At 36.8% G+C, this 20121-nt stretch overlaps 1 protein-coding gene across 7 annotated transcripts in view; it reads right to left on the bottom strand.

The window, feature by feature from the left end:
- Positions 1-257: 257 nt before the first annotated feature.
- Positions 258-20121, bottom strand: part of LOC135685933 (uncharacterized) — a 29557-nt gene continuing 9693 nt past the window's right edge. The window contains exons 1-4 of one of the 7 annotated variants that reach the window (XM_089108802.1): positions 16670-17013; positions 13813-13992; positions 5229-5321; positions 258-4761 (exon numbers count right to left, since the gene is read on the bottom strand). In XM_089108802.1, coding sequence (XP_088964928.1) covers positions 2923-4359 — 1437 coding nt within the window. In that variant the 5' untranslated portion in view covers positions 4360-4761; positions 5229-5321; positions 13813-13992; positions 16670-17013 and the 3' untranslated portion in view covers positions 258-2922. Of the gene's footprint in view, positions 4762-5224; positions 5322-6314; positions 10804-13812; positions 13993-16669; positions 17014-20121 lie in introns of those variants that run through there. The other 6 variants (XM_089108805.1, XM_089108799.1, XM_089108806.1 and 3 more) reach the window with 6 other exon arrangements.

Genomic DNA, 20121 nt, shown 5'->3' with positions numbered 1-20121 from the left:
TTTAGCAAGATTGGCTGAGCCCCACGACCTCCTACGACACCCTCTTGTTGTTACTTACTGTGGAGTAGAATCAATGGGACATTCATCTATCTAGTGAAAGGTAAGATCAGAGAAAATTTTGTTTGGAAGTTGTTACAAATAAGATATTCTAAAGACTACGCCTCGCTAGTATCATGCAAGAAAAAGCTACCATAAAGTTCCATTATTGCCTGGCACTATGTAGCCTGCGTGCAGACTGTTCTAGCATTATGGTGATCTGTGATGCAAATTGGAAAAATACTATCCGCTTCAGAAATGTAAAAACGTTTTATTCCAGTCTTTTTGTGCAAACATTTCTGCTTTTCCGTGTATCATTGTCAGAGAAATGTGTGATTCCTAAATCTCCATGGTATCGAGCAATTTGTAATTAAAACTGAAAAGCAATCGTGACTCTGTGAAAAGCTTTCAAAAAAATAAGTAAGATCGATATCATTTTAACTTTCTCCAGTGACCCACTTCCCTCTATTTTTTCTCTGCAGCTCAGTAGACAATAGAACTTCTACGACCCGAAAATTTTTTTGCTTGTCAAAATAGGCTACATCCGCATGACCCTAGAACGAAAGCTTTTATCGAAATGTTTTTCTAGTGTTATTTTACAGCCGGTATGACACAAACAGGGCAAATCTACAAAAGCACCTTTTTATCGCACTGATTAAAACCAAAGAGCAGTGAAATAACTAAGCTACAATCATTCAGTCGGGGCCGCTTATAAGGTAGGTTGATTTAAAAGATGCATGTTAGAAATATTTTATCTCTGTCGGTTCTTTGGCGGAATTTAGCATTTTCTGCATGCTCCCAATAACACATGTTTCTTTTGACCTCTTCGAAACTCTGTGAGATGAGATGGATACTCTTCTTCCCATAATTCTGTTGGTACCACAGGGAAAGATATCCATGTGATGTTAAGAACACAATTGCTCGTGAATATTTTTATAGAACCAGCTTTCATCATCATCGTTATCATGCTCATTCTATACATCCCTAAGCACAGCAGCAATAGAGGACTGTTTTGCCTAAAAATCTCTACTACTACCAACTACTTGACTCCCGTTCGCTTTATCATCTTGCTTAAAAAAATTGAAGTCTATCTGGATTATGCTTTAAAGATGGCTTAAATTTCGTGTGGCAACTGGCTAGCTGAGTTTATTAGATGGTTAGATCAGCTCTTTAAACTAAGCTGACGCTTTATTGTTAACCGTAAGTGTAGCAAAAATCAAGATATGCTTTTATGCTGACGCTCTTGCTTCCAAAGTAAAAGTCCATCATTTCCTTGAAGACTAAAGTAATAGAAAAATGGATAAAAACTGCAGACGAATGGCTATTTTCATACTCACTGACTGCAAGTCTTTTGTTATATTGGATAATGCAAGTTTTGGTTTTACACTAATAGAACATTTTACATAGCCTCGACTTGTTGGAACTACAAATTTGGCGTTGTTTTGGCGTAAAATTGAATTAAGATCGTTTATATATAAACTTAAGCATCAATTATTGTATTGTAAACTTTGCTGAAATATTTAGACACACTGCTATGTAAAATAATCTAATAAATGTATTGCAAGTTTTCTTGCTGCATCAGTACCAAACTTCATTCATTGATCGCTACAGGTAAAATAAAACTAGCTACCACTTCCTAGAAATTAGATTTCCTCTCTTTATTAATAAAAAAACCAAGTATTTTTTCAAAAGAGGATTATTTTGGACATTTGAAGAGCCAAGAACCTTTTAACAATAAAGTTTTAAACCACAAAAAAGGTAAAAAGATTTTCACAAAAACATTTTTGCAACCACCAGCAGACGAAATGCCTTTAAAGTGGACTTTGAACCCTCCAAAGAGCGTTCTTTGCAAAAGTTTCTACAGCAAGTCTCTTGATTCTGCGAGTAGAAATAAAGGGATATCTTGAATTGCTATTGAATTTCATAGTGCACAAAACATTACGTAACATATCTCCAAAGAAGAACAAACAAAATATTATCTAATTTCATTATTATCTTACTTTCTGCTAAAACAAACATCATAATGGCTAGGATATTTTCACATCAGAGTCAACGAGCTATCCTTTAAATCACAAAGATAAGGAAAAACGCAATGCATATTTATCGATATTGCAATGAAGATTCTGTTTACAACATTTTCACACAGCCTGCTGGGAAACTCTATTTCAATAGTGCTCTCCGCATTAGAGCAGATGCTTCTTGCAAAAGTTGAACTGGAAACAATGGCTCTCGTCCTCAGATTTGCCCTATGATAGAAGCTGATTCTAAGAACTACATGTCATGTTATGTTATCATGTTATACTTGTGCTAATTATCAAACTTATCGGAAAACTGAATCGCTAATACTTCGTACAAAATCGTCTACATATTTTGTTTTAATAAAGAATTTTTTCGAGCGCAAGATTTGCACCTCATTTTGTCAACGGTATGAAGCAGAAAAAATTGATTTATTACCATCTCGGTACATTACACACTAAACCTCTAATGAGTAGAAAACATCTTTAGACTTGACGATGTATATGGTGCTTGAACCAATTGATGGAGCTCCCCGCTATTGTTAATTTATCGAATTGATCATATTCGTGTTGCTTTAAACATATGTTTCTACGACAAAGACATCCAAAACATTATTCACATTTGAATATTTCCTACGTCACGACGTGTTTTATTTTCTGCAAGTTCTTTGATATCTAAATCTATACGAGACCCAAACTTCATTTAATTACAATTTTACATTTTCCATATTATCAATACTTACAACAATATAATAATCTTATTTTCTTTAAACTACCTCAGTCTGATACCCTAAACTTGAAATTATTGTGCTTTTGCCTGCCTTGAACATCGCTAAACGCCTGGCGATTAGAACGATAGCTTGTTTAGAGATTAAATCAGTGCTGGATTCCGGGAAACGCTTTTAGATCTCCTCTCTCTCTGATCCCGCAGTTTGTGCGCGTAAGTAACGCGGTCTCTTTTCTTTCTGGAAAAAGCGCTTCTAGCTGCACTGAGAACTTTCCTGTTTGCAACCATTGCGATTAAAATGAAAACGCCATGTAAACTTGTCAGAACAACAGTCATGCAGTAAACTATAGAATAACGCACAGAAACTGTCTCTAGGATTCTGCACAGCAATATCACGAAAGACACAAGAAGACTGCTATATATAAACGATAGTTTATTGCGGGTATTTGATTCTCCATCAGTTTCTTGTTGCAGATTAGATTTTGAAGGAGCAGCACACCTCCTGTAGCTACAAAGAGTCAAGGCTATATTACTCAACAATAAAATGCTGGTTGGAAGCAGAAATGAGTAAAACATGGTCCATCTATCGCCAACAAAGCATAAGGGCCCATTTCCATAGCCTATTGACCTCCCGCTCGAAAAATGCAAGATAGTACAACTCAGTACTATGATTGCTGTAAGGCCGAAAGAAACTGAACTGTAACCAACTAAACGCTCCTCCTTGTTCAGCATGCATTGTCGACTGAGCAGCCAGTTAATTTCGAACGATATGCAACTCAACCACACGAAGGTGCACAGAGCTACCCAGTGGGAAAGAATTGATATCCCGGTGCAAATATGAAGGACCTTGTTGACATACAACGAAGTCAGTTGGAGTAACTGTAGCAGAAATTGCAATGCACATAAATGCAGTACACATTTTCTGGGAAAAATCATTTCAAGTCCAGTGGTTTTCCAATAAATTACAAACAGAATTAGTTGACTTAGAATGCTGACAATATTTCCAAAGACAGCCAACCCAAGCCATGCTGGATGCGACAAAGGAACTTCTGGAGATGTAGAATTCTTATCAAATCCTTCATTGGATGTTAATGCGCATTCAAGAGTCTTTTCCACGAATTTACCTCCCTTTAGTTGACAGTTTTCTCTCTTAATCAATACGACTTTACTTATCAAATCATCAATTGATAGAAGATAGAGCTTTTCCTTGAAGTCAAGAGCAGTTTTTCCGTTGCCGTCTTTGCTAATATTTTTCAGTTTCCTCTCCATATCAAATATGTCGATCTCCAGGTTGTAAAGCCTATGAAAAACTACGATAAGTTTCTTCTGGATATACTCACACAAATGTTTGTGGGATGGGATCGAAACGATATAACGTTCAATTTTTGAAGCTTCTTGTTCTAGACTACGCTTCAAAATGTTAGGCATGTCATCCTTCGCGGTCCTGTTCTGCAAAACCTTGACATGACGAAAGCACGGATATGGTGACTTCCGGAGAGTTGCAGCGATTCTTTGTGGAGTAAAGAATACAACCATAAGAGTAAAAAACGTTACTTTTGATAACATAAGTATAGCGGCCATACCGGCGTACTTGAGACTCTACTCCAAACGTGTGGTGCCACGCTATCTAGAACTTTTCTAGTCTCCAGTTGCCTCAACAGTTCCACAGTAAATCGTCCTTATCTCAAGAAAGATAGAGAAATGGCTAGATAATTGTTAAACCAGAAGGAATGCAGCTCAAAGTTGAGTTACAAGCAATGTAGGAATACCAGTAACTAGATAATCTAAAATATCCGAATCACACTACGAGGTCTCCATAACACGCTGTTGTCAATTCAACTTTTAATTCATGCGTTGCCATAGTAGTCAATTCCTGCATGTGCAGTAGCCATCTTGCTTGAGTTTCTCTTTCACGTTTGGGTGTCTTTACAATCGAGCCACCAACAAAAAATCAAATCATCACTAAACCACAATTGGCTTCAACTGCAAGAAAGAATAACTTTTGACATTTATAAACACCGAGTTTAGTTTTGACCCAACAAGTTTCATTTTAATTATTAAAACTTAAGTATTTGAGTTGCCGCTTTGCATGACAACGCTATGTGTTGAAACCGTTGGCCAGAACCATAATATTTTTAGCCTTTCTTTCAATCGATTGATTCGAAACATCGTTATTTCACACAAAGTCGATAGGCAAATGAAAGTTTGTTTTTAATCTGCCGATTTGTGCACGACAAACAACCAAACGGTGAGGTTCTTGCAGCTGCACAGAAAGACACATGCCAAAAAGAACTCTTCCCAGTTTTAAAAAATAATCGTAAAAATTTCATATACCAATAGCCTAATTCCATTGGCTTTGTCCCTGCACTGCATGGCCTAACCAAAACGAATTAATTTCTAACTTCTGCTGAATGCACACAGAGTCAAAAAAGTAAGCAAAGCTCACCTACCGCGCTATCATTTTTCCTTTGGAAACTCAAGTAATGCTCGCTTGTCTGATGCCGTTTTCTAAGAGCACTTTCCATCACTTTGAAGCATCAAATCTGAAAAACAAATATTAGGACTTGTACAAGCATCAGGTGAAAACAATGTACATAATACAAATTGGATTTATGTGCTTGAGAAAACAATCAACTGGTTGTATCGCAGACCATGGGAGGTTCGTGGGGAGTTCGTGTAACTATGCCCAAACAATCTCGAAACTTTGGAACTGTCTCGCAAAAATGAAAGTTTGCGAATAACGGATAACAATTATGAACTCCAATATTTTAATTGTTATATTCACATCATTTGTGCCGAGCTACGCTATTTTTAAACATCAACCAATAATGAAATCATTCCTATCATTACTGATATTTTTATTGATCTTTCATCAAGAACTGCATGAAAAATGTTTGATAAGTCCTTCAATTACCGGGAATAAAACATCATAGCACATTGAAACACACTAGCATAATACAAGCTTGATGGGTGTACCTCAAAATTTATGAGAAAAGATCTCATTTGTTTGTTTTGCTCAAAACCTCAGATAGATGAAATGTCAAACTGTCGATGAAATTTTAGCTGGCTTTAATTATTAACTAATGCTTCAATCCAACAACCATAAGCAACGATATTCCCTTAAAATTAGGGGTGTGCGTGATGTAAAAGATCGATAGAAATTTTATGTAACATGCAAGAATGTAAGAGATCGCATTGACAGAAATAGAACACACTGGAAGACTAAAGTGGCAACATGGGCTCAGAAGATATTGGACTATATAGAGCTTAGCATAAAACAAGTCTTTTGCCCACCACAAAAAGAAGTTTATCAGCATTTTAGCTAATGAATATCTGTAAATATATAATAAGGCAATCATTCAGAACAAAAAACCAACGATAAACGAAAGGCTACAGTCTTAAGGCAATAAATTCAAAAGTCATTTATCGAATATAACTAGATGATAAGCCTTGGATTACCTTTATAATCGGGTAAATGGTTTTATTCTAAGGAACTAGACATGAAGTAGAAACCTTAAAGCTGAAATGGTAGTAACCTTAAAGCTCGATGTAGTTTGTAAGTTGCTTGCAAAAGTAACGAAAGACAAAAGTCAATTTAATCTAACTCAGTTAATTTGCTTGAATCATTCAGACACTTTATGCATACCCATCCTAGTTTTGGAAGATGCAGAAGTGGATGGCAGGCAGTGCAAGAAGTAAATTCAATGTTTAGTGGTATCCTTGCCTTCAAGCAGTAAAATCTGCCTAGTTGCCCAGCTTGTCAAATACATTATTAAGCCTCTGTCGCAAATTTTTCAAATATCTAGCATACAATGAAAAGCTTGTTTTCCCAGTTGTTTTCAGACAAAAGCATATTTGCTTATTGGCTTACCTTATGTAGTGAAGATTTAAAGCAAGTTATGCAATCTTAACAAATCTTTTCTACCTTCAGGAACTTTGCATAAATAACAATCCAGTACTTGCTGTTCTTATAAAAGTTTTGTATAAAACTGATCGCTTGAGTAATAAAATTTTTATTATGAGAGAAATAATAAAAAAGGTCAATGTGAAAAAGCAGTGCCCTATTCTATGATTTGCTCATCAGGGATAGGGGAAAACATGTTCCCCTGCTCAGGATTGAACTTCTGGTTTGTGTACATTCAAAGATAGGGAGCAGTTGGAATGGAAGGCCTAAATTCGAGGCTCTTTTGGTGACACCCCTTTCCCTTCGCTCTGTTGAGGTTGACACCGCCTAGCCTGTGCTCCAGACCCGTAAGTTGAAAGTACAGTATTTGCAAGTTCAGGGTCTGGAGTACAGGGTACTTCCCACTGCAGTGGTACTTCCGTCCAGCCAGGGAGTAATAGCATAACAAATACTATTTGTCGCTTTCCCGCGAGAGAAACCCTAAATTTTCCATACAACAAAACTCATCTCTGGGAAAAGACAGTCGAGTCTGCGCGCAGAAACCTGTTATGCTATTCTTTAAAAATTACGTAAATTTTATTGCAAATAAATGACAAAGATTTATATTACGTAAGTCTATATCATAAGGATGGGATAAGGGCAAATATTTATATCACTTGGCTTTATCGAGATTAACCGTAGAGCTATAGAAAAAATCGAAGGAAACTTCCTGGAGAGCTGAACGGGAACAAACGCAAGAAACCTTGTGAAGAAATTCAGTGAGGATGTTATCTCTATAAAGCCCAGCGAGACAAATTTATTTTCTTTATCTGCAAGGGTTAAAGAGTGGCAATATTATGACGTCATGAAACATATTTTTAGAATTTTTTATTTGTTACAGATTTGCAAAGATATGACCAATGGAAGGTTCTACTAGTGGATTACTGTCATTTTGACCTGGTTTTTAATTTTTAGGACTAAGGCCAATTACAGTGGTTTGATGGCGAACGAGCGAATGCTAATGGTTTCTATTCTTTGGTAGCGTGTAACAGATCATGATGCTCCTTAAAGTTTTGTTGTTATCAGGGTGCAACCCCTCGAACGTGTATACTCATTAGTCTTTATCATACATCATCATCATAATTTATTTACACAAGTTAGCCCCGCCAGCAAAATTGGTTTGCAAGGGACCATTGTCTGAATATCAAAGAAAAATGAACATAAACAGTTATAATAACTCTAGAAATACAGCAATAACATACACTACCAAACACCTCCCGACTTTACCCTACCCTACCAACACAGTGTTTTTTATTCTTTTGCAATACTACCTTTTCTACTTCCCTAAATATATCAAATTTTATTAACAATATATATTTGCTTGATTAAAAGTTTAAATAATAAATCACAACATAAATTTGTACCTGAAGATATTTTGTCCATGCTACTATTCGAATTGACGCGAATAAAATGCTAGAGTATGTTCTCTTAATAGTTTTAAATCTAAAAATGTAGGCAAATATGGCACAAAATGAAATTTATATAAATTTCTGAAAAAATATCATTGAAATAAACATGAATCTTTGATAGAATTATATCAAAATCTAATTTAAGAGCAAAACCTTAGATCTTATCTGTAATTTTGGCACCAAGATTGAATGGAAACTATACTTATAGTCTAATTAAACCTGTTTCGTGTTGACCCTTGTCCTATTTTTCCCTACGTTACCTTACATAAAAAAAGCTCGTTAGAAGATCATTTTCTAGCAATTATAAAAGATATTGGAAACTTGTGGTGGCATAATGGACCAAAGATTTTTGACTTCCCTGGACATAAAAGTTGCTTAGTTGCGTATAAATGAAAAAACATAGCCATATTGGCTAAAACATTCTCAAGTGAACGTTGAAATGAAGGTTCCAGATGATACTATTTCATTTTCGATGTCTTTTCTGGAAGGGCCGTCGCTAGTTATAGTGCCCAAGGGGGTGTGCTCCGATCCCACCCGAAAAAATGGTGAACCATCTTTTATTTGCTGACAAATCTGAAAATTTCCCGACGAAGTACCCCTAGATGGTAAAAAACTCCTCATTTTTACAATGGAATGTTGTTACAGGGGGGTGTCACCCCTCCCCCCACATCCCCGGCTATGTTTCTTGGCAGGGGTGTTATGAAAACAATAAGGAGTGCTCTCACGCGAAATGTCACAAAAACAATACCAAAAGTAAGAGTTGGCTACTTTACATGTTCGCGGAACATCAATTCTTGCTTTTATCCTGTTATCGTTATGAATTATTAAACTAGGCGATAAATGTAAACTTAATGAATAGCGGTGGCGCCAGAAAGTAAAACTTCTATTTTGTTGTATCATTAAGCTGTATGCCACTAAAAAGATTAGTCTTAGTAAATTGATGAAAATGAAAATGAAGAAAAAGGAAAGGTGGCATGAGCAACACATCCTCACAGCTGAAATAGACGTGAGGATCTTGAAAGAGTGAACAAGCTTTCAGGATTTGAGATCAAAATACTATCAACTAATTGTAAAAGTGCAAGTTGAGACATCCCGCTCTGCCAGCAATAGGGCCTTAGCAATGCCTGCAGCTCAATAAAGATAGTTACTTAATAACCGTAGAAACTCAATCATTATATCAGATTAAACCACATTTTAGTTAGCAATTAGATTTCTTACATAAGTGGCGTCTTTCTGCATATCAAGTTGCATATATCATATTTGACGTTTAAATTCATGTCTGTGACTGTGGTTTTCTAAGCGGTTGTAAGTTAGAAAGTGCTCCAGCTGAATATTGGTTACAGAAAATGTTTAGGGATTCAAAGGAGCAAATAATTACAAAATTTCGATAATAATTTCAAAAAATCGGGAGCAGCGTAACGTACACTAATATATCAAAGCTCAAAAAATATGTTAAAACTGGCTGAATCATTAACAAAAGAAATTTTCAAAGAATTTGTGTTGCTCGAAACCCCATACAATTTATGAACACTCCAGGGGCTGGAGCCCCCTAATAATTGTCAAACTGTAGTATGCTTGAGCCCCCCAATAATTGTCAAACTGTAGTATGCTGCCTTTATAACAATGTACTGAATGAGAAGGAATACAATGGGCAGCTTCCCCTCCCCCTGCCCCCAATATGAATTTCGTTCCGACGGCACTGACTTCTAACTGCTTTTTTGTAGATTCTAGCTATCTGTTTTTTAAATGATTAATTGATTCCAAGGGAAAACACTTGTCTATAGATATCTATAGATATATGTCTATACATTTTGAATATTTCACGCACAATTTTATGAGAGTATCTTGATGTTTGCTGTGCCAAAAAATTCTGAAAGGTTTCTGATTCTGAGTCTGAATTTATTCTTAAATAATATTTGTAAAAGAAGTTTCCAAATCTTTGCTACTGCCTCACTCCATCAAAAAACATGGTATGAATGAAACATGCTGGTACAAGCTTGATGAGTGCTCCTCAAATTTTCTCTTTCTTATCTTGTTTGCTCAACAAAACTTAAATAAAAAAGTCAAGCTGTCGATGAAATTTTAGCCTAGTTACTATTTTTATTAATAATTAAACAGTGGCGTAACGGAGCAGTATGGGGCCCTTATTGAAAGTACGTAGAAAATCAATTAAACTTAACCTAAATGATATGCTATATCTTGCATCATTATTATATGGCTGCTCGCATTCACAAACCATATCAAGTCTTTCGCCCATTTCAATGATGCTGTGAATGCTATTAAGAAACACGTGCTATCATCAAAAAATCCATTTTTTCGAGGAACTTTTTGGTTGTTCTTAGTTTCGTGCTTAAACTTAAAGTTGAATGCCGTGTGTTACGCCACTGTATCTAAAAATCAATTTCGAGCCAAAAGATCATTCTTAAAATTGTGAGAAATATTCTTATAAATATGTGCAAATTAAGTCCTCCTCTCCTCTGACAACACGAGGGCTTAACTGCCAGAATCTTTAAAGAAAACCTTATATGACGTTAAAAAACCATTAAGCAAATAGCATCTATTCTATTATAGGTAACTATGATTCGTTTTTGCAAAGAAAAACTACTGCAACATTCGATTAAACTCCGGAATTCCGAATTGCTTGTGGTAAAAACTAAACATGTAAACATTTAGCGATATTAAGAATAATACCTTTTATGAATAGGGTACCGTCGTCTGATCACACGATTCAGGCTAAATAACTGATGCAGTGGCAATCCAAACAGCATGAAAATGTAGAATACGCATTGAAGCACTGAACAAGCCTTAATAAATAGTCCATCATACGAGTTTGCGGGGCATCGATAAGATAATCTTTTAACAGCCTTATCTTTGTGCTGAAAATTAATAAAAATGGTTTTTCTCTGCAGTCACATGAAGACGACGCCGAGCAACACCTGTTATGCGTGGATTTGCTCACGAAAACTAATCGCAGAGCTGCTGTTATAAAACACAAAAGAAACTGCTGTATGCGGATTCATAAATACTTTTAGAGTTAGGAGGTAGACACAGTTCGGGTTTTAAGTTTTGTGGGTTAGTTTCACCTCTTGGTTAGTGGTTATTCAATAGATGGGGATGGTTTTCTACCGGTAGGTCGAGTTATAGGTCTTAATTGCGGCAAAGTTTCACTTTGCAGAGTCGTTTCATATTGTGGTGTTGTTAACTTGTGTGGTCAGGCCCGTCGCTATCTATTGTGCTCAAGGGGGGTTTCCAAGTCCCATTTGCCGGCAAAGTGAGTGAGCCATCCTGTATTGGCCGTCAAGTTTAGAAATTTGCCGACTAAGCACCCATAGATAGCAAAAAACTCCACGTTATTGCATTTTTGAAGGGGGATGTCACACCCCACGCGCCCCCGTATAGCGACGGGCCTGTGTTCGGTCTCCTTCTCTTTTCATACATTCCTTCATCTTGTTTCTTCCTAACGTGGAGAACGATCACGGCTTGACTGATCCAACGTGATCAATCAACGAATCACTTTGGGTCTGCTTATGATTGACTGTAGTTCACCCCCTCCCCCGTTCCTGCAGACACCACTTTAGCCCTTCCCCCATTTTTTGCAGAAAATGCCAAATATTAAGTAATAAACTACCAGGAAAGCCTCTTTTTATACGTTTTTGCCCCCTCCCCCACCTTTTTAGACCCCCACTTTGCTCAACGCTACGCGGTGCCTACTTCAGCGTTCCTCGTGTCGTTGGCAACACCAATCAAGATGGCAAGCATATGAAAATATATGTGAAAGGGGCCTTGTCAGTTTTGATCTTGTAATTTCAATTTTTTGTATAAAACCTTTCCGTCATGACAACCATTAACGAATTAATTGCACTATATAAAGCTAGCAAAATCTTAATACAAGAAACGCTAAGAAACTTAACTAGTAGCCACCTCTCTTTTTTTCTATGAAATACAAAGAGAGAATGAAACAAAACACGATGCGGACAATATGCACTAAGCTTCTAAAGTTATATTTGGGCCCACATAAGTCACCAGTCACCTCAATTAGGAGCGTCAACTTTACTGGGAAAGTGCGCGCAAAATAGTGTTCTAAATTGTGTTCTAAAGTTATTTGTTGATCGATCGAGCTCTCAGCGAAGACTCTCCATACTATGAAACGACCGTTCTGTAAGAAACCGGACTACAATACTCTCGAATAAGAAAACATATAACCATATGAAATTACGCCTTATAGTGCCACGATATAAGAAAGTCAGAGAAGGCTAATGTTCTAAAACAATTGCCAAGTTTCTAAAGTAATGACGCCGTCGTAATGGATCAATATGTTGAAGGTCAAGGTGAGGTTTTTGGTCGCCTTTTAGGCATTTCGAAAGAATGGTTATTGTCCCATCACTTTTGCCATAATACAACATGGATCATCTCAAATTTATATCTTTACAACCAAACTTAAAACTTACAACGCACGCACAGATAGGGAGAAGTTGGCTTTTACAACAGGGTATGATTGTCGTCATGTTTAAGGATGGGGTGACAGTCTCAGAAGAAAATCCACATAAATTCTCAAAATATTAGGCAATTGTTATTGAGTACGCTAGTACAATTGGTTTGGCGGGCATAGGCGTAAGAAGAACCTGAAAAAGTGGGAGGGGGCACAAGTAAGCAAAAGGCTGTACTTCCACTATTTCCACTGTTCCACTACATTAGCTACATTACCACTCTTTCTGATACGTTTGGGGGGAGCATATTCCTCCTGTGCCCCCGGTCCTTAAGTCTATGCAGGGGGCTTAAACCTGTACCGGAATACCTTGGATACTAGAGGCCCCAGCGAGTCGATGGATTTAAGAGTTAGAAAGAAAAAATGCAAAGGAAAAACGGAAGTACAGGTACCCAAGGCAGTACAGGGGAGGGTATGAAAAATTACAAAATAATGTTTGAAACCCCATGTGACGATTAGGTATTAAGAACTCAATGGAAAACTCCTAATTCTAACTGAAAACTAAACTTTTCAAAAAATGCCTTTGTTAAGATTCTTCAGCCATGACCTATGCACACAAGTACTGTGTAATTCGAAGCTAAGTGCACTTAAACCATTTTTTATTTCCGTGAAAAACATGTTGTTGAGCTTTCGGTTTGGTGGTATGCAGCCAGGAAGATGTAATCTGTAACTTGAAGAGTCTCTAATTGCGCATGACTGTTTGGAACACGAAAAAAAGCACATTTTCATTTTGATATCAAAGATGCAACTTGAACGCTGTTAAAAATGCTTTAAAGTGGCACTTAGACCATTTATTATGTGGCCATACACACGATTGTCATTTCAAGATGTGGTCTGAGCACAAAGACGACACAGCTGTTCTCGAACTTAAATATTAAATTTCGTATAGAATTTTAATTGCGTACTGTTTCTGAATCAATCCGATCCACCATCCTTTCTGGAATACTTCAATTGAGGTTTCATCTCGTCATTCACTTAACACACCCTTAATTCCAGTGTTCATTTTCTAGATTCACGACAATGAAGATGTTCACAACACACTGTCTTAGTCGAAGACACACTTTCTTACAACACAACAGAGCACCGAAGTGATGACATCACAATAACATATTTTTAGAAATTTTCAGTTTTGACCATATAATCCCAAAAAGCATTATAAATCCCTCAAAATGTGCAAAATCAGTTGAATGAATTACCTCAAATTGGCTGAGATGTGGCCAGGATAACTTCAATGTTGGTCCCAGTCTCCATAATTCAGTCTCAGAAATATGGTTCAAATCTAGTCATAAAAGTATTTATCGGAGCAAGGATTTGAAAAGGAACTCTTTCCCCTCCTCCGCATCAATTCATTATCCGGTTTCTTGAGTCTCTAGTACCTGGGGTGAAATATCAGTAGTCCATTAGCAAACCTGAATTCTTTCATTGGCCATATCACACCCAATTTTTAACATATCTAACTGATTTTTTGTACATTTAGAGTTGTTTTATGCGTTTCTTTCAGGCTAAGTGGTCAAAATTAAGAAATTCTAAAAAATATTTCCGATGTCGTCACATTTCAGTACTCATTCCAGCTACTATGGGCTGGAGAGAAGAGATACGTCTTCTGAAGTACTTTTCTTTTGGCCCGTATTTTGCGAATATGAATGCTTTTTCCTCGTTAATTTCCCTTGCCAAAATTGTATAAATAGCTACCACATTGGCAAGAGAAAGGACCAAGGGAAAGACTACGTGGGCACGATTTGTATGCAATAAATTTTGCACGGTTGAATTTTAAAAATCTAATTGATTCACTTCTCTCCTTTACCTCAACCAGGGGTGGTGCCAGAAATCTTCCGACAGAGGGCTGGAGCTTCCGACAGGGGGGCTAAAATGACTAAAATAAGCAGTTTTCGTACGTTATTTTGTCAAATTTGCTCCGACAATAACCTAAAATTTCCTCCGATGGGGGGGGGGGCTAGATGCTTCCGACGGAGGGGCTGTAGCCCCCCCCTAGCCCTCCCCTGGCGCCACCACTGACATCAACCTCAAAAGATAGACATATAATTAGGAAGACATTCGAGACGAATGGTATAGAAGAATTACGAATATACAAGATATGATCAAGAAGGCCTTTTCAATTGCTGAACATTGAATTTCATGCAGCAAATACATTAAATTTTGCACAGTTGAATTTTTGAAATCTAATTTGTTTTAGTATAAAAACATGCATTTTATTATAAGTTTAAGTAAACAATATTAAGTCCAGCTGCTATAATTTACATTCAAATTTGCAAACATTTAAGTCGTGAAAGCTCTCAAGAAAGCCGTTCCAAGTTAAAAATGGGTCTCAGCTTTCTTCAAACTGCAAGTACAAAAAGGAACGCTCCCAAACAGTTATTAAAGAACTCGGCTGTGGCTCAGAGCTTAAAATTCTGTGTGCATTGGGTCATCAATTTTTGGATGCGCCAAGACAACTACCGTTTATAATGTCTCCCCTCTTAATAGACATGAGCAGAAAAACCACTTAATCCACGATTTGTTTAGCTTTTATCTGTACCCACCCTCTTTAATGTAAGACTGAGAGCAGAGTACAAAACATGTCACATTCTAAGGAGGGCAGTGGTAACACACTTGTTCTCAATGGGGCTTATACCCAAGCTCCTCAGGTTCGCACAAAATTATTGTAGCGAAAGTTATTTGCTGATTTTTCTCAACCCTGCTAAGCAAAACAAAGTAACTAGAAATTCGCAGTCCAGTCATTCAAAATACTAAAAGCAAATAAGGTGTCCCGATCCCGCATTACTCTTAAATATGATGCATTGCTAACAATAGATCACCTGACTTTTTCTACTCTATTGCGCTTCCTCTTTGAAGTTCAGGGCTCGGGCATGCAGGCCCCATGTTTTTGTTGAATGCGGCAAAACAGTAAAATTTTCAAAAGTTGATCCTTAAGTATCACATTGTTGAAATATAATCAATTTAAAAATATCCAATATCTGCATTTATAACGGAATAGAAAAACTGGATGTTAAATATACAAAACGGAAACATTGTATCGCGTCTTTTCTCGGTAAGCTTTACAATTTTAAGAGAGAAACAAAATTAACAAACAAATACATAGTGAAATTTTTCTAACAGAAAATTCTGTAAAAAAACTTTGCTAAGAAGAATCCAGATTTAAGTACTCTGACGTTTCTGTTGGTTGCAAAAGATGCAACTGATTTTCTCGAGTTGCTGTATATTTTGCTTTGCCGAATATTTTTCTATTATGATAGACTAATTTGTGTTTTCATATAAAACTATTCAAAACTTTCACCATTTTTAGCAGAAGCGGTGATTGGCTGCTAAAAGGATACCTTTTGTACCGAATTGTAGCTAATAGGATACCATTTACTGAGCAGAGCTTTTTTGACAGGAGCTCCAAAGGGGTACCGTGCCCCCTCCCTCTCCCCCCCCATTTAGTTTAAACTTCTGCTTACGAAGTGCCCGTTAAGCTATAAATTCTTTGTGATAGTATTAAGTGGGCATCACGAGTTACTAATAACATTCTACGTCCCCCGAGGAGCCTGTGTATTTGAATACGTTTCTTCAATCAGATTTACAAGTGAAAAATTTAAAGTTGTCTAAAATGATTACGTTTAATAACATAGTGACAACGGGGATTGCAGTTCTTGGAGAGGGAAAACCCCAACAGCGCCAATATAACCTGGCTTCTGCAGAGTGGTGCCATTCGTTACAAAACTCTGCACTGTTGTGTTGCAACACTCCCTTGAGTTCCTTGATTTAATAATCTTACGTAACTGATACTAGGATTGTAATAGATATTAAAGGTAAAAAGTCCCAATTTATATTTCGTCCCACTTGAAAGTGTGCATCGCACCACAACATATTGGATCAGTCAGGTGGCCACAACATTATTAACGAAACAAATATCAACTGAACTTCCCACTGCAAAGATTGCATATTTTCTTAGGCTACTCGTGACGATCAGAACTGGCTTTAGATGCACTTCTAAACTAAAAATAAAACATCGCAAGATAATTCAAAAGGAATTCATCTCTTCTGAACACTTACTAGGCTTCCTGGTAACAATCGATTGATAGCCTATACCCCAGATCCACAGCGTTTTGCCACACAAGCCCGCTAGCTCGGCTTCAATATTCATATAAACCACTGCTTCAGTGTAAAACCTCAAATGATTTCAAACGACAAGCTGAGACAGATTCTTGATTTGTTGCATGAAGCTAGCTCGTCCCTCCGAAAATCTCATTCTTCAAAACATTGTGTTCAGTGTTTAGGTCTACTTTATCCTGACCACAAAGACTGCAATGAAAATGACAGCTATCACTCGTCCCTTGTCATATTCCGCACGAACTTTACCCCATTGTTTGCTGTTTTCGGCGTTGAACCGCGGCCTGCTTTCAAACGATGAAGCAACCTCTAAGCTATACTTTTCTTTTAAATCGACAAAAGAACGTCAAGCGTGAAGAGTTTGGGGCTATGAGGGACACGACTTCAAAATAGGATATTGCCTCAATTCTGGAGGATGTCTGTTTACCTTAGGGTGCGGCACCTTTTAAAATCTCATTGATGCACCTTTCGTTTTTTACCCCCTTTTGGGTCAGCTAAGCAAAAATAAGCCCTCGCTCTTTAACGTACATATAGGGTTTATTTCTTAATAAGAGCTGAGGTCTTGATGATGAGGGACTCCGGGTCACGTAAAGTTTTTCTACTTTTTTCTAAAATTTTCATGATGAACAGGAAAATTCTAACAACGCCGTTTACTGGTAAATAAAATCTGGAAGCACATAAGCTGGAAGGTGGGATAGAATTTGCATGTAAACATTCGATGGTTTCATCCCACCTACCAGATTATGGGCAGAGAGGTGGGATAAATTTGCAGATATGAATAGGCCCTAAGCCGGATGACATCCATGGTGATCATATCAACAAAGCTAGAAAATACCTCACAAATTTGTGCTTGAATTTAATTGTGCTTGAGTTGACACCGGTAAAATATTGAAAAACCATCCAAAACACTTTTTCTCTGATTTTCATAAATATTTATCATCCATTTTTAAGGACGTTTATCGCAAAATTCACGCTTGTTTATTAAAATACACTCAAGAGCTAGCTTATTAAAAATATTTGGCCTTGCTTCTATGACAAATGTCCAATTTCAACAAATTAATGGTCTCGATGCGCATTAAAAATTGATTAGATACGAGATTGTCTTCTGCAAGAGCACCGATATGAAATATTCGAGAAAAAAATTCTTCAATGATCATGTCAAAAAATGGTTCTTCAACGTTTACGCTTTGCCAGCAACTAACCAGTGTTTGAAAAAGCAATAAAAATGAGTGTTTTTCTTATCACCTGAACTATATTAACGCCCTGTGTAAATTTATACAGTACGATAACTCACGTTTGAGGCTTCTTGTAGATTTTAAAAAACAAACAAATTGCAAATGCAGGAAGCAAGGAGATTTTAACGTCACAATTATACTCAGGCGTAAACGAATCAAAGAGCAAAAACCGAACAGATAGCGCAACACACCGATTCTGTGATGATAAAACCTTTTGATTTCACCATTCTCTGTTAAGCAGATTTTAGATCTTGGTTGTCTGTGTCTCATACCTGAAATATATATATTTCAGGTATGACAGATGATATATATGTAAAAATCATCTGATCCGATAAGTTGAGCACTCTAGACAGCAATATGATAATTATTATAATATATAAATAAATATATATACGTTTAAGCGATAATGTTTTTTCTGAATATCTATATTATCTTTATTACACTAGGTGCATGAACTTTGAAAGTATTTATATATATATATATATATATATATATATATAGTGGTTCGAAACAATTTTATGCCATTCCTGCACCCTATGTGGAAAATAATTTTCCTCCTGTCAGCCTTTGCCTTATGCTTTTATTTCATTACCAGCTGTGATATACATTATGATTACAGTTCATTGACCCTTCTCTCGATAGCTTCCTTTTTCGAGTCTTTTCTTCTATGAGTCGCAAGTATTGTCATGTATACTATACTATAATCAGGGGCGGATCCAGAGCAAACTTGAAGGAGGGGCAGTTGGTAGTGGGGGCGCTGAAGATGATGGCGAGAGAACGCTGTATACAACAATTTCAGATCCATTTTCGGAATAAACAACATAACTTTGAAGTAATCCTTGAAGCAAATTAACCTACTGGTCTCAGAAACTTTTTCATCTGATTCTCATTCTTCAAAAGGGGCGCACAATTTTCAAAAAAGGGGCACCATACTTGCTTCAACTCGTCGAGGGAGGGGCAACTGCCCCTAGTTGCCCCCCCTTAAATCCGCCACTGACTATAATCCTGGACGTCCTGTCATTGATCTCAAGTATAACGAGATATTTTGCAATTCTTGTTTTCCAGATGAAGAATTTATTTTTTACTTTGAAACTTTCTGCCACTTGAATGGAAAATAGGCATTGAACTAGCAAGTCAGCGATTGACCTTGAATTTCATTGGGTATGTGCAAGCAGTCCCTTAACTTCTGATGGGCAGGGGGCCCTTCCCCCAACTTGGTATGATAGACCTATCAATTTACGTTTTTGTTGCCCCTACTTACAAACATCTAGTTACGGCACTGTTTTAAGGTTTATGGTTTTATTCTGTTGATGTATCTCCATTATTGTCGTCGTACTAACATTTTATCAATAACATTTTACACTGGCCACATTCAAGGAACTTTCAGAGAAAAGATTTAGCGCTTTAAATACATACCCAATTCTGTGTTTCATCTCGTTGTATAATCTGATACTTTACAGTGCTTCAGGAAAAAGATTCAAGATGTTCTGTAGCTAGATTTATTCAATAAGAAAATATATTTTCATTCCAGCAAAGCCATCGATCTCCTGTTAGTCTTTACAACTTTCGCTTAAATTCATATATACAAACAAAGAAGAAAGCGGTGAAGAACCCAGTAGAAATGCTTGATAGATATGAAAACTGAATATGAAATGTTTGCTATGAGAGATGGATAAGGAAAATGAAATAATACATCGAAACTGAAAGTTTTTCTTATAGCTAACTTTGTTTGCATATTTTCAAACTTTGGATTGCATAATTTTCAAGCATAATTTCTAACTAAAACGTTTTTTGCAAAAATTGTTAAATTCTTTCAAAATAAAAGGGTTAAAGCTACCGTGCATAATGTCAATAGGGAACTCCAATGTTCTCAAGGGCACATGATAAGAAAATATCATCATGGCCAAAGATTCATTAGAGACTTCTCATTCATTCAAAAACAACGTTGGATGCAAGAGAAGTTTTAAAATTCCAAAATTTCACAAGCTTGCTTACACTTGAATGCAGCTTCGCGATTGCAGGTGGCAGAGGAGCTAAAGTCCCTAAAAACATCCGATTTGTCGCCATTTATGGAATTTTGTGAAAAGTAAGAGCCGCTTATATCACTTAACAAAGAGCTTGCACGTGAAACACTGGACAAGGACATGGCTTAAAACTTGG

Source organism: Rhopilema esculentum, chromosome 6 (genome assembly GCF_057945365.1).
Source record: "Rhopilema esculentum isolate cy_ngs chromosome 6, ASM5794536v1, whole genome shotgun sequence".
In the NCBI taxonomy this organism is placed as follows: domain Eukaryota; kingdom Metazoa; phylum Cnidaria; class Scyphozoa; order Rhizostomeae; family Rhizostomatidae; genus Rhopilema; species Rhopilema esculentum.
Note: the sequence above shows the minus strand (reverse complement) of the source record. Positions and strands in the feature narration are given on the sequence as shown.